Raw genomic sequence first — 15,777 nt, 5'->3', positions numbered from 1 at the left:
TGCAGGTCACAAGTTTTAATCTTTACTGGGCCAATATATCCTTTATGCTTCAAAGGTGATGAAAAGATTCATTTTATCGGTGCTTAATTTGAGCCAGTGCTGCAGGTGGGGTTCACCGGCACTCATTCCTGGGGACCATCACTTCTTTGTCCGCATAAGACTTTGACCCAATAAGAGAGCGAAAACACAAATACTGGAAAGATGGAGGAAGCAAAAGACAGATATACTGTGACAAAGGGAAAAAGTAGGTAAAAAAAATGATGCAAAAGTGAGATAGCCGGGCAAAGGCTCTATGGCGATGGATGAAAGAAGCATGAAATTGAATCAAGACTACGAGCCTTGATATTTAGCAACCCTGTCATTCAGCAACACAGGCAGTGGGTTTCAGAGACATCTTCTGGGCACTCGCACTTATTATTTTGCAAATGAGGCCCTTTCTATTATAATTATTAGAAAAGGATGTTCTTTACAATGCTACACAATCTCAAAATTCAGATATCGATAAGCTATAAAAGCTATCTTCATTATATTGTGACTTCATTACTTACATCTTGAGTAGTCACACCAGTAGGCTTCCAAAAAAAGCCACTTCCTGTTACCCTCAACCCTCCTGGATCCAATGTCCTCAGAATTATATTGTTACGTTGTCTGGAAACTACGAAGTCATTGGCCTCGGGAACTCATGATGGTTTCTGAGAGCTCCCAAACTCCAAAACACATTAGGTAATCATATATCAAGATCATGGAAAATTGTTATAATCAGTGAATCTTCACTATATGTATATAGTTCATGACTCCAATACTAAAGCATGGTTTAGAATGGTATTAGCTTATAAACTCTGTTAAAGCACAAGGCCCTGCTACAGAGGCCAAAGATACCCTTGTTTTTATTTTCTAAAGGAAGAAAGGCTATATAAGCTTTGTCTGGGTTTTAACATGTGAATCGCAAGAGCTGCTTATGAATCGGATGATTAGTATAAATACATGTATCTTAGCATTAGGAGGCTAAGTAACAAATGCAATCAGTTTAATGAAATCATTTTGAGGAAGTCTTTGCACCTCTAGACAGCCTTAAAAACATGTATTCAGATTGGTTGAAAATATGAGGGATTACAAGATTTGCTCCAGCCAATTAAACACGATGACCCTAATCTCTTCAAAGTGCAGAACATGCCATCTGTTCATTGGTGAAATCAGTTATGTGCAAGGAAACCAACTGCACACTGCCCTGTAGCAAACTTTGCAAACATTAAGACCCAACTTACCGACTGACATTATAAGCATCACAGTTTTAAAACCAGTTTTTGAGCTGTTCTGCTAGTGGAGCTGGAATGAGGTGGGTGTTCTGCCATGGATTGCAGTGATAGCAGGTGCAGACTCGTCCAATTAACAGTTTGGGACAGGGGAGCATGTTTTTGTTGTGAGGCGAATATCACCAATTAACACTGGAAATTGGCAATTGTGGAAGATGCCGGTTTCAGGTGCTTGAAATACTATCAAAGTTGATCAGACATCAAAGTTATGCAAGCGGTCTTTCAAAACCAAACGTTTCACCCACATGCACGAGTTCTGAGGGTAAGATGCAAGCAGTTCATGCAAAGCTAAATGAGGACTTTTGACAAAACAAATGGAGGAAAAGCAACTTCAGCTCCAGTACCTGTTCAAACCAACAATCGATATTTTTTTTTTTTTTTATTCTGATTTTTCATTTTCACATGAGTTGTTTATTACATTAATGTCTGATATTTTGTGACATATATACAATTGCAGAATCAAATTGAAATATCACATATATGCAGACTCCCCCCATCCCTTTTAGCTGCTCATATGGCAATGCAATAAACAGCCTTACTACTGTAAATTGTCATATCAATAAGTACGTGGTGTAGCGGTCTCTCCTCGCACTGCAGTTCCGCACTTGTAACTATTTTCCTTATCCCTAGTCTGTGGGCCTACTGTCCCACAAGAGCCTAACATTACTGTCCATTTACAACTTTGACCATTCGTGTCACTCACACAATGTGGTATCCCCTGTGTATCATTGCCATTTCTAACTTTGGACAACACGTCACTCTGGAGGATCCACCAACATCCGCCACCATGCTACCAAATCATCCTCCAAGCGCTCATCGGGTCTCACATGTTTCATTCCGACTTCCTCCGCTACTGCCCATATGGACATATCATGTCACCACACAGTGTACCTGGGAGGGTGTGTCCCCATCCGTTTATAGCGATCCGTCGTTTAGCTAGTACCAAGCCCAGCTTCATGAACTTGCAGCTAAGTTTTTTTTCCGGCTGGGCATGGACCAGGCCCAGCAGTACCGCCCTTAGGTTATCCGGAACCCCCCCATCCCGTTGCCCCATTTAAACATTGCAAGACTTTGTAAGATACTATTAGGAGGCAACTCCAAACAATATTACAAAATGTTTTTGAGCATGTACTCCTCCTTCTTTTAGCATTTAGGTGAACAAGAAGAAAAACCAATTCCTTTATAAGGAAAGCTGTTTTGTATTTATATTTGTGATTTCTTTTCATTATCCAACATAATAGGTTACAACCTCGCTTTTTCAAAATATTCTTTAGATCACATAGTTAGAACTGCACCAGCCGACACGTGTTTCTCCCTCAGTGGTCAGTTGGACCAGGGCTTTCTCAAAGCTTCTTAATTCATTGGTAGATCTTGATTAATTCCTTTGAGCACATTTAAAACTGTGTCAATTATCAAATACACATTAATTATGTCAGTATTTCTGTTCGGTTAGAGCAGTGAAAGTCCCAGGTCAATCCTGCATGTTGACGTCATGACGGTCTGTCAATCAAGATCTACCAATGAATTAAGGTACTATTTTCGGCAGATCCTCACAAACTGCACGGTATAAATGCGATAATCTACGAGCTCCAGACAATGCTAACAGACTGGTCAGCGTTCATGAGGGTAGTGATTCTTCTGGAAAAAAAAGACAAATCTCATGGGCTGTAGCCAATATCTTGGTGTACTGTAAGTATTGCCCTGGTACTAACGCAAATGAATCCATAGCATGTTACATGTGAAAAACAGGCACCTAGAGATAGATCACTAAGGACATCGCAACCTCAGTCCAGCCACCTCTGCACAGAAATCGCCTCCCTTATGGCCGCAAATAGTTTCAATGCCTTGATCAGCATATTGCGCGCGACTGAGCACCCTCAAGACTGTCTGCTCCCATGTTAGGTTCACCTGTCTGATCAGGAATGGCATTGTCACTGGTACTGGTCTACCACACATAAGCAGCTCAGGAAGCATGTGGTCCCCATGAGAGCCTTTCAGGAGCCTCTTCTCCCAGTTGTTCCCTTCATACAGCCAGTAGATCACATGTTGGAGGTAGGCCACAAAGTACGAGTTACTTGCCTTCGGTAACGATGTATTTGGTAGTGACGATTCTAGCCGGAGATTCCTTCATGTAGAATTATCCCCAGGCGTGAGACTGGATCCTGAAACTTTTTGCCACAGCATCCCTGCGCGCCGGAGGCTGAGTGGCATCACACGACTCCGCCCAGGTGTCGTACGTGACGTCAGTGAGGTCACATAAGCCCCACCCCGGCACGCCTACGTCAGTTTTCATCGGAGAACTTTTCCGCACCACAACGCGGAGCCACCAGACAAAAAACTGTGGGAGCATGGGAACAGTGTGTGAAAGAGTGTATAAAAAAGAAAAAAGAGGAAGACACCATAAGGAACAGTGCAAGACTGCAGTGTCCAAGGGAAGGGACAGAAGGAAGAACAGAGCAGAGCCCTGAGCAGCCACCCTGCCAGTACATAGACAACCCCCTCCCCTCTCCCCCGGAGACAAGGAACCTGCGTGAAAGTCATGACACATGTAGCAGGCCTACAACCCTCACCCTGAAACAAGGAAGGGGAGCCAGACCCAACAGGCAGGAACCACCAACCTCCAAACCACCCCAGCGCAGAGGGCAACCACCCCCCAGGGAACGAGGGTAAGGCACGACCAGAGGACCCTAACTCAGAGGTTAACAGAGGGGCCAGGACCCCTAGTAGCAAGAGGAAGGGAGGGAAGGGAGGGTAGTGATTGAAGGCAAACCTCCCCAATCTGGAGCAGCCAGAGCAGCGGGGCACAGGAGCACCGCAACCCCATCTTCCAAAGAACCAAAGAGGAGGAATGAACAGCAACAAGACGGAGCCACCGTCAAGAGCAATAGAAGGTACTCACCAGAGACAGAGCCCCCCACCAGGAGGTGAGTACCGAAGACCAGCCCAGGGGTTCTCGCAGAACGGGGATGAAGGGTGGGCCGTAAAGGAATCTGCGGCTAGAATCCTCTCTACCAGGAACATCGTTACTGAAGGTAAGTAACTCGTACATCTGATAGACTACTAGCCGTAGATTCGTTCACGTAGAATAGATACCATAGCAATACCCACAGGGAAGGAGGGTCCCACAGGGGACCAGACCTGCGGACCAGGGAGTAACCTCGTCCCTTCCAGACAAGAGGACCCCCACAAGTCCGCAAGATCCTTCCTCTGCTTCCCCTTCAATCTAGGAAACTCCTGGTTCAAGGACTGGTCATTGCACGATTGGACTACAGCAATGCTGTCTATTTAGGAGCCCCTGAAGCTATTCTGGGAAAGCTACAACGAACCCAAAATGCGGCTGCCCGGATGCTGATGGGTCTTCCTTCCAGAACCTCTGCCAGACCAGCGCTTAAGGCTCTCCACTGGTTGCCAGTGCGAGAGAGGATCGAGTTTAAGGCAATGTGCATCACTCACAAGCTCCTCAATGGACAAGGCCCTTCGATCCTAGGAGATATGGTCACCCCGTACAAAGCCTCGAGATCTCTGCGCTCGGACAATGAGCGACTGGCAAATGTCCCCAAGTTTAGGAGGGTACGTACTGGAGGCCGTCACTTCTCCGTAAAGGCAGCCACACGCTGGAATTCGCTTCCCCGCAGTGTGCGGTTGGAACCCTGCTACTTGCGTTTTCGCAAGCAGCTCAAAACTCTGCTTTTCCCTAAATAAGTTTTTTCTCCCCTCTTGGCCAATTTCAAGCTCTCACAGCGCGGGGATGCCTCCGGGTCACCAGGCGCTTTACAAATCTTTAAATAAATAATAAATAAACAAGTCAAACACCAGCAAACCCAAGAGGGATGAAGGAGGAAGAAGGAAGAAGGAAGACTGAAGAGGCCCGTAGGCTCACAACAGAGGAACCAAGGGCAAGGCCGGAGAGGCCGAAGCACCTCATTCCACCCCCAAGGCAACAGAGCTTCCATCCAATGCCAGGCCAGGCAGAGGAACAAGAAGAAGAAGAAGCCCAGAGGGCCCAAGGAAACAAGGGAAAGAGGGAGAGCCCACCAAGAGGGAAGGCAACAGGCCAACCAGAACGGCACCTAAGCCATAAGCCGCCAGAAGCAAGAAGAACACAGAAGCATCCCAGCTCTCAGAACAAGAGCAGGAAGAATAGGAAATGCCCGGACACACCACCACAAGAAGCAATAGCAACATACAGAAACGCCATGGAGAACAGGCACCCGAATCGACCAGCACTCCCCAGCAGAGCTTAGCTATAGAACAGCTACCACTACCCCACATAGGATACGGTAAGTCTCAAGACATGGGAACCCTCTTTGGAAGAACTTCCGCAACAGAGGAAAAAACAAAAGAGTCACGGGGAAAAACATCCCCGCGGAAGGCTTGACAAGCAGCCCAAAGAAAAACAGAAGGCCTAATCTCAGGGCCAAGTCTGTGTAACAACTCCAGCAAAACACACACTGTCAACAAGGGGCTGTCCAGCAGCCAACAATGACAAAGTCCCAGCAAAGAGGAGGATAAGGCAGAGGAGGACGAAGCCCTGCCAGGAACCGTTGGATGGCGGCGGCAGCCAGGGCATGGAACAACAGGCTGCCATCAAACGGAAGATCAATGAGCCGATCCCGAATAGTCTCAGGGAACACGCAGTCCCGAAGCCAAGCATGGTGACGGAGGGCGACTGAGGAAGGCATGGCCCGGCCCAGCACCTCCGAGATGTCCAGAGCGAGCAGAAAATAAACGCTGCCAGCTCCTGGCCATCCAAAGCATGATGCCGTAAATCCACCTGAACAGTCTCTTGGGAAGCTGCGGATCCCAGAGACTCAGCTGAGTCCCACAAACAAGAGGAGGCCCTAGCCAATACACACAAGGTGTTAAGAGCCCGCAGGGCAGCGCTGGTCGAGGCAAACATGTTGCGCCCCCATGAGTCCAGCCAGCGGGCCTCCCGGGACGGCAGAGTCAACAGTGGCGGCAGGGAGGGAAAAGCCGTCCGTAAAAGTAGACTAGCGGCAGAGGGCTGGAGGAAAAGACACGCCGGGTCACGCGGCGCCGGAAGGTGCCGGTGCAGAAGGTGTTGAGGCACCGGATCCCCTGAGGCGGGACGCCTCCAAGCCCCCGCCAGGGAAGAAAGGAGCAAACCCTCAAAGGGAAGCAAGGTCTCCCTCCCACCAGAGCCCTGGTGGAGAACCTCCAAGAGATGGTCTTTCAGGAAATGAGCAATCGGGTCACCCATGCGCAGAATGCCCACAGCCGTGGACACCGCATGAGCGAAGGCCGCACCTGCCTCTGTAGGGCCTCGAGGTGGAGAAAGCAGCTCCTCCGTGGGCGACAGCTGCAAACTAAGTCGGCCGTCCCGGAAGCCAAGCGGGACGGGCAAAGGCCAGACCTGGAAGTCAGCAGTGTCCGAAGAATGGGGGAACTGCCGCTCCTCGGACGAACACCTCGGCCTCAGAAATGGCGGGGAGCCACCCTTCGATGACGCCAGTGAAAACGAAACCACACGGCGGCCAGTCTCCGGGGAGGAGGACACCAATATGCAGCCGGCCTTTGGAGAAGAGGGAGCATCCGAAGACGAAACCACGGCACCACCTCTGTGTAGAATCAGAGTCCGCTGCCTGAGGCGCAGAGGAAGACGCCGGATAGGGCTCCTCCAAGTCACACCGCGCCAGGGACCGGAGTGGAGCCGGAGCCGAACTGGGCACAGGGCGGCGCCGGACCGACATCGACGCGACCTCCGCCGAGTCAGCCGTCTGTGTGGAGGAACGAGAAGGACCAGGGGAGTGGCACGACCAGGGGAGTGGCACGAAGCCCTCCGCCAGCCTCGATCCAGAATGTGGCAGAGGTGGCCCGGCGACCCATGCGGCTACACCAGGGACGATTCAACCTCCGACTCACCCTCCAACGAGGCAGGTGCCTGCGGGGAGGGACGAGAGGGGTCCGGAGAGGGACGAGCGGTCCCCACCCAGCCTCGACCCAGAGCGGGACGAGGAGCGGTCACCGACTCTGTGGCGCCGCCCGGAGCAGCAGGCGCTGGCACCGTGGCGGCGTCACCTCATCTGTGGACAAGGCACTCGCCTGCCCAGAGAGCCGAGCGGGGCTCGGGGATGCGACCCGAACCCCGGCGACCTTCCGCGACACCACAGGGACTCCCGTGGAAGTCTGCGGCAAGGCAGCGGCGCCTTGGTCTGAAGGAGGGACCCCTGAGGGGTCGCACCCCAAGAGCACCACATCCTCCAAGCCTGGATCCGAGCCAGTCGGCGCCGGAGCCGCCGGCGGCACCGCGGAGGGCCCCGCGCAAAGCAAGGAATCCGCTGACGCCCCAGGAGGGGAAGGAGGAGGAGATGCCAGCGAAGCTTGCAAAGCCGCCGCGTATGTCTCCATCTGGACTCTCGATGCCCCATCACTGGGAAACGGTGGATAGGACGACACGTGGGGCCGCATCACCCGTGGAGAGCCCACGCCCGCGGCAGACCAGACACCAGCCCGCGGGGACAAACTGCGACACTTACCCACCGTGGAGCGATGCTCATGCGACATCGGAGAAGGGCGAGGACGACGACCATGGGAGTATCTGAAGCCGTCTGCCGAGGCTGATCGAGGGGAGGAAGTCGACCTAGAGAAACGCGCCAAGAGTAGTTTCATCCAGCGCTCCTGCCGCGACTTTGGCTTCAACTGATGGCACACCTCACAATCAGTGTTGCCGTGATCCTCCCCTAAACACCACATACAAATGAGGTGAGGGTCAGTCGCCGACATATGACGCTAACACGACGTGCAAGTCTTGAAGCCCGAAGGCATTCACACACTGTTCTACCAAAAGAAGAAACAATTATGAGAAAAAAGGGCCCCAAACAGGCCCGTAGCAAAGACCGGACCCCCATTGCACGTGGAAAAGGGAAAAACTGACGTGGGTGGGGCTTATGTGACCTCGCTGATGTCGCGTACGGAGACGACGCCTGGGCGGAGTCACGTGATGCCGCCCCGCCTCGGCGCGCAGGGATGAAGGGATGAATTGGCAAAAAGTTTCCGGATCCAGTCTCACGCCTGGGTATAATTCTACGTGAAGGAATCTGCGGCAAGTAGTCTCTATCAGATGTTCCAAATTAGGAAGTTCAAACTCTCCATGCTTCAAGGTCTGCTTCAGCATGGCATGGCCTATCAACTTCCTTTTGATGCCCCACAAGAGGTCTATGATCAAACTGTCTAGCTCTTTGAAGTATCTCCTGGGGATCTCATACAATATGCCCTGCAGAATGTATAAATACTGTGGCAGTACCACTATCGTAATTATCTTAAGTCAGATTTTGAATATTCGGGCCAGTTATTTAAAGAGTTTCAAAAGTGCAAACTCATGATAGTGAGTATCTTAGAAGTACATGATTTGGCAAGAAGACTCAGTGAGTTAAATACTCGCCACTAACATCTGTAGGTCAAACTCAAATCATGACAAGGCCAATGAGGCCTTTCATAAACAGAAAAAGGAGTAACATTTAATTGGTTAGCAGTAAAACTGGTTATTCACAGTCCATAAAAACAGACGTATGATACAGAGCTGAATATAACAATTGAGTTTTTCTGAATATCAATATTATCTACAGTGTGCACGTACAGATAGCTGCTCTACTTTATTCCTACATGTGTACCATCAAAGGTGGACATCCGAACACTTCCCCTCCCCCCCCCCTCTATCCACGTCATTAATTAGCTCTACTCTATTTGAGAAGATGCAAACTGAGTTGGTGATTCTCGGCTCATGCCCTGGAAGGTACCCTGGAAATATTTGGAAGAAAACAGGATCCTATTAATTCTACAAAGCAAACCTGTTTCTACGGACATCAATTGCATTTTTTGAACTACGTTTCATTTAGTTCATCTTGCATACTATTTCTTTCATACATGGCTGATTACGAGAAATTTACATCATGGCCCCTCAAAAGATGCTGTCTAGCCAATTTCTATAGTCCTATTATGTTAATGGTGCACAGATTCAGCTAAAACGAAGGAGTGTTGATATCTGTAGTAAAAATGTTCAATAAATCATACAAAATTATATCCTCCAGTCTTACCCAACGTAAGTTCCATCCAAAGCAGGGTCATCAGGGCTACTTCCAAGATAGTGATCAATAAGCGTGTCTCTTGTTGGCTAGTAGGAAAAAAAACGGTTCAATGTTAGGCAACGGAGGAGATAATATATAGGCAAAAATACAATTAATGTGACTTGCGTCAGTGAAAAGTTTGAACTCACAGAGGTATTGTTTATACATCTAAATATAGGATGCACATTTTTGACCCAGTTAAAGAGTGCAGCATCAGTCTATCAGGCTTAAATCAGAGATGGGCAAAAGTGAAATATTTAGATGTAGACAGACCCAGAAATGTGCTGTGCAGAAAGTGGAAGAAATTTAATGGGTGAGTGTAGTCTAAGGCAGAGGAAAAGTTACATATACATAGGAAGTTTTTACCAATGCTTTTAGGAACATAGAACGTATTAATAAAAACACCCATTTGTTCTGCAAAAAAAAAAACTAACCAGAAGTGTATTTTAAATCACACACTGAAAGAGTTGGCTAGTACTAGGAATAGCTTTTAGTATTTTTCTCTACAGCTTTCCACTTCACTTTATTCAGATGAAGGTCTTCATTCTTAGGCCAGGAGAAGAAAAGGGTTTTCAGTTTGTACTTAAACGTTACTATTAAAATCTGCAGCTGTACTTACAAGACAGCTTACCTTTGTTTGTTGTCAATATGAAACGACTTCGGAGGGTGGGAATAATAATTTTAGTAATAAAGTACTTTAGGTTGTATCTTTGTTTTATTCACTATATTTTAATCAGCCATTCCAATTGTCCTATTGGCTACATAGCTGCTTCTGCCAGCTGGCTCCGTGTGTCAGGAAAAAGATTAGTGGAGCACATAAAAAGCAGCAGCGATGGAACAATAAAACCAACAGTGAAAAAGGTGTTTTTCCTAATTTTTGTAGGGTAATGTCAATTCACCTAGAACACTCACATCTACATTCTCCCAATTAAAGGTTATTTCAGCTGATTTTATGATAGCTCTACATGTTCTTCATAATGTGTGATCTACTGGCATTTGTATTCAATCACTTAGAGTAATGGCAGCTGCAACTAATAGTTTCAAATGTGGCAAGCCAATTAGATTGTGGAGTCTACAGTTGTGTTGAGGGTCCTTGGATACAGAACTAAACAAAGTAAAAAAATATTTCATTGACCAAAGGATAAGTATTTCTAATTTATTATCCTTGAAACACTCTCAACTCGGGAAACACAGCTCAATCTCAGGCTAAAAGTCAAGATTCCAATACGTTTAGCAATCCAAAGTCTAGATAACTCCCCCATTGACAAAAGAGCAGAGTTTAACCTGGAGGAAAAAGAAATGACTGCTGAAGATAACAGATTAGAAGAGACCCAAGACATGTTAACGGTAATGACAACAATAAAGAAACATAATCTAGGTATTCTGCTGCTAAACCGGATAGAGTAGGACCGCTGGGAATAGGTGGAAGCAGCAAGAACTATCCATTGCTCATTATTCAGCACTCTTCATTAATGCAATAACCCAAGTCAAGTGATCAAATGGAAAGCGTGCCGACAGGGATAGTGTCTTTACCCCAAGATCTCCAAGAACGCCAATTGGATGGTATAGACATATCCAATAATGATCATGCTCATAGGGACAAAATCAATTAGGACCCACCAAAAGAATCAGACCTTCCAATGCAGGTCATAACTAGGGGACAATATATCTGTTACAGGTCATTCCTTCCGAAAATAAAGATCTTAAATCAAGAAAAACAATAACATTTGCAATCTCATGAGGCAATCAGATACAAAGATTGGAGAAAAAAGAAAAAGGGGAAACCAAAAACAAAATGTATGGCTTACCTAATCAAGTACTCTATCTGCAACAAAAGGTCTCAGACTGTGAGGACTATCAGAATAATATAACAATACAAAACAAAATCCAAAGAGATTTAATTGATAAAACATCGAGAAGAGCACAATAACAGATCAAGACGATCCAATTTGAAATTTGTCAGAATTCCTGAACAGACACCATCACCAATAATGGTTATCAAACACCTTATCCGTACCATAGTGTTACCAGGGTCTAAAGAAGACTTAACGATAACCAGAGCACATTGGGCTCTATTTTCTAGTATGGAAAGATGCACACACCCAAGAAGACTACTAGTAAACTTTGGGGGTTTTAGATTGAAGGAAAAAATTCTATCTATTGCTTTACAGCAAAAATAAAGGTTTACATTTTTTCAGATATGTCATACAAGACATCAAAAAGAAGGACGCTTAAGCAGATGATCTCTCTCTCTAAACCAAAAGGGCTGCAGGCAAATCTGCTCCAGCTTGCTAGACTAAAGGTGCTTGTAAAAGCAAAATTTTACATTTTCATTAACATTAAGGTAGCACAAGCATGTCTCTCTGACAATTCAAGGAAAACACAAGAGAACAAACTCAAAGACCAACTATAGGTTTAAATCATTGACCTATCATACAAAGCCCACATTTTGTTTCTGATTGGGAAAGGGAAGGAGAATAGAAAGAAGGTGGAAAGATGAAGGAAGAAAGGGGTGGATTACTGTATGGCCTGAAGTTCAGAAAACAAAAAAAAGGAGGAGGGGGGGGGGTCCATCATCCTCATGGAACATGACAATGCAACACAAATGGAATTGGAGGAGTCTTGGTTAGGGCTGGGTGGAGATTCACTAGTGTCAATAGGGGGAGGGGTACACAGGTGGGGAAGAGTTGGGATGGTCAGAAAGGGGGATAGGATAGGACAAAACAGGGAGTCTAAATCTAAACCACCTATACCATCATACACCAATATACCCATCATAGGTCCACACAACCATTATCATACATCAACAAACCAAATACCATACAACAGGAACCCCATTTTGATACATCGACAAAGCCAACAAACACCAAGTAGGTCTTACTTTTCAAATATTTAAAATGAAAGAGGGGAGAATAGCAATCTTCAGTCAAGTTTTTAATTATTTTTGGTATGCTAGCTACTGTAAGCCTCTCCAGCACAGATAAATTATATGTAGTGCAATGCTTGAGACAAGAGGTGAATAAAAGAATTCCTCGCCCAAGGCTAATAAACCCTCATACCTCCACACCCTCCTTAGTTTTGATAGCCTCTCAGTGCTGGTCCCATGTAGGTCCCTTTTAATTATAGATTGCTTCTCATCACACTATCTATTCACTGATAATACCTAATAGAACCTAATACCCAGCCCCTGACTATGCACTTTTATGTATAAAGCACCTTTCTGAACCTTGGTCCACCCTTAAAATATGTATATGTATAGTAGCTATTATCTGCACTATCTGATTACTGGGACATATAGATTTTGGAAACATCACTTACAATTTTAATATACAATTTGCATCTGATTTTATCTATGTATATCATTTGGACTCATTTTTATTTCATCTATCAGTTTGCTGTAACATTCTCCAATATCACAATATTTGGCTCCATTCTATAGAACACTATAAATAAAACCGAAACTTCTCACCATCATACTTCCACACAACGAACATCACTTGCTGTACACACCCACCGCCATACATCCCACAAACCCAATTCAAAATAAATAAAAAGCATGACATTTCTGGAGCTGAAAGGGAGTATATGTTGACTAATATGTAAACAGTGGCATTGCAAGAAAAATATTGGGTTAGGGTGTTACCTTCATCTTGTGTCCCACACCCACCAAACCACATCAACAGTACATCCTACGCCCAGCATATAAACACATTTTATCATTAACAAAAGAACACACCAAGCAACATAAAACATAATTAGCTACCCAATTCATCAACAAACTCACAATGATACATATGTCTACACAATCATCATTAGTTAACAATCCCACCACAACAAACCACTTTCATCAGAGCATCTATCTACCCACCATCACATGACAAAACACCCACCCTCAAATCCACCCAACATCATCTATGACTACGCATCTACCATTTGAGGTCTGTACAACCACCAGTATATGTCTAAACACACCTAAACACAGCCATAGATGGACTATCAAATACCTGCACAGCTACCTTCATAGACCCAAATAAGTCTTATCATATGCCCAGAAACCTAAATTACCAAAGAACTAGCATCAGACATTAAAAAGGAAATAGAGACTTTGGAAGAAGCTATTAAACAACTAGGCAATCTAGAAGAGACTATGAAAAAATTAGAAGATCTTAATAAAGAAGTGGAATCGTTTGTAAGCTATTTGGAAAAGCGTAAAAATGACAAACTCACAAAAGAGAAAAGATTTTATTCAATAGAACTGGCCTATCCATATCTTAGACCTGATTTTTATAAACAAAATCATTATATGGACACTAATAGAAATCAACAACAGAGGGTCAATAATTTTTCTGCCTCATCTGAATCAGGTGGAGAAGGAGAAGATGCCTTCTATGAGTCAGATAGTAATTACAATTCTGCTCAAGCCAAACGTAATCAAAATCAGACTCCTTTTTTAGGCAACCGCGGTGGTCACCGCGGTCGATCCAGAGTGAGGTTCCAAACACAAAACAGAGGGGGATACAAACCCCAGCACCATTATCAACAAGACCCCCAGAATCATTACCAACAGCAGGAACCTCAGTTTGTCAGAGAGACAAGAAACAGACAATACTGGAAAGCGGGAATGTAATTCCCATATTTAACCTTTCTAGTACCCCTCTAAATGAATCTAGTGTCAGCCTTTTATCGAAAGGATTGTCGTTTGTACCCCATTGTAGCACTAACGTCTTTGAATTATATAGCGATATAATATCTTTCTTTCGGAAAATCCGATTAAAAAAGTACTTTCAAAATGAATCCATGGATTCATTACCAGTAGAACCTGTCACTCTCAGACTTCCATCCACATTTAGCCCATCCCTCGATCAGATTGGACCAGAGGTAGCGGCATTCGAGTTAGTTGTTCTCAAAAAATTGGAAAAAACCATTCGTTTTATTTCAAAACCAATTTATAATATGGATATATTGGCACATGCTGCCCTTCATGAACTTGCCTCCGACACATCCATCACAATCAAGAGTTGTGACAAGGGAGGGGGAATAGCAGTGCTTGATTCCAAAGTTTATGAGCTTAATATGCTAAAAATGTTGGAGGACCAAACTTTCTACCAGCCAGAAAGGCATAATCCAATTAATAAAATAACTAAAGATATTCGCTTGATAACCACCCAGGCTTTAGAAAATGGTGAAATAAATGCTAAAGAGTTTGACTATTTAAATACCAATGCAGGCAAGACTGCCTGCATTTATGGTCAACCCAAGATTCATAAAGATGAAAAAAATCCTCCTTATAGACCGATCGTCTCGACGATAGGCACACCCACTGAGGCGCTATCTAAATATGTGGACACTTTTTTATGCCCTTTCATACCCAATGTTCCATCTTACATCAAAGATACTGGTGCTATGATTAACAAAGTGGAGAGTATTAGTTTTAACCCGTCAAGAGACCTTCTTGTTACTCTAGACATTGAGTCTCTCTACAGTAACATTCCTATTAGAGAGGCTTCACTAGCAGTAGAATGGTTTATTGACCTCTACTCTGTACCCTGCCCTAAGACCTTTTTGTTGCAATGCCTTCGTATGGTGCTTACGGAGAATATATTTGAATTCGGACAAAAACTCTACCGACAAACAAAAGGAGTCAGCATGGGGGCTTCGGTGGCTCCTTCTGTAGCAAATATTTATATGGCTGAATTTGAGGCTCGACATATTCATAACGAAGTAGCGCCCTTCTACGAGTCTGTCTCCCATTGGTCCAGATACATAGATGACATCTTTTTTATCTGGACTGAAGGGAGAGCGGCTTTGGATGACTTCCTGGCATGGTTCAACGCATGCGATCCCAATCTCAAATTTACTTCCCACATTAGTTCGGAGAGGTTGGAATTTTTAGATATTTGGATCTTCCATGAGGAAGGAAAACTGAAAGTAGACCTTTTCGTAAAACCGACGGCCAGGAACACTCTCCTGCATTTTCGAAGTTTCCATCCCAGGAATCAGAGACAAGGCATCCCATTCTCTCAATTTTTGAGAGTGAGGAGGAATTGTACTAATCTCCAAGATTTCGACATACAGGCAGCAGAGATGAAACAGAAATTCTTAGACCGAGGCTATCCACACAGATTAGTGCGAGATTCGTACAAAAGAGCCCGGTATTATGATAGAGACTGTTTGTTGAGAACTAAACCAAAGACAGAAGCCAATAAACTAGTTTGTATCACTCGTCATTCAACAGTAAATGCGAAAGTGAAACAAGTCATTAACTCCTCATGGCATATCTTGAACAGTAATGGAGCAATCAAATTAGAAAAACCTTTGTTTGCCCATAGGCGAAATAAAAATATTAAAGATTACATCGTCCATTCAAGAATGAAAAGTCC

At 45.1% G+C, this 15,777-nt stretch overlaps 1 protein-coding gene across 2 annotated transcripts in view; it reads right to left on the bottom strand.

The window, feature by feature from the left end:
* Window positions 1–15,777, bottom strand: part of CEP104 (centrosomal protein 104) — a 577,612-nt gene that overhangs the window by 402,789 nt on the left and 159,046 nt on the right. For both annotated transcript variants that reach the window (XM_078642632.1, XM_078642633.1), the window contains exon 6: window positions 9,368–9,444. In XM_078642632.1, coding sequence (XP_078498758.1) covers window positions 9,368–9,444 — 77 coding nt within the window. The remainder of the gene's footprint in view (window positions 1–9,367; window positions 9,445–15,777) is intronic.

The sequence above is a fragment of the Lissotriton helveticus genome, chromosome 5_1, assembly GCF_964261635.1.
Source record: "Lissotriton helveticus chromosome 5_1, aLisHel1.1, whole genome shotgun sequence".
Classification (NCBI taxonomy): Eukaryota; Metazoa; Chordata; class Amphibia; order Caudata; family Salamandridae; genus Lissotriton; species Lissotriton helveticus.
The sequence above is the reverse complement of the archived record's forward strand: the minus strand, read 5'-3'. Positions and strand labels throughout refer to the sequence as shown.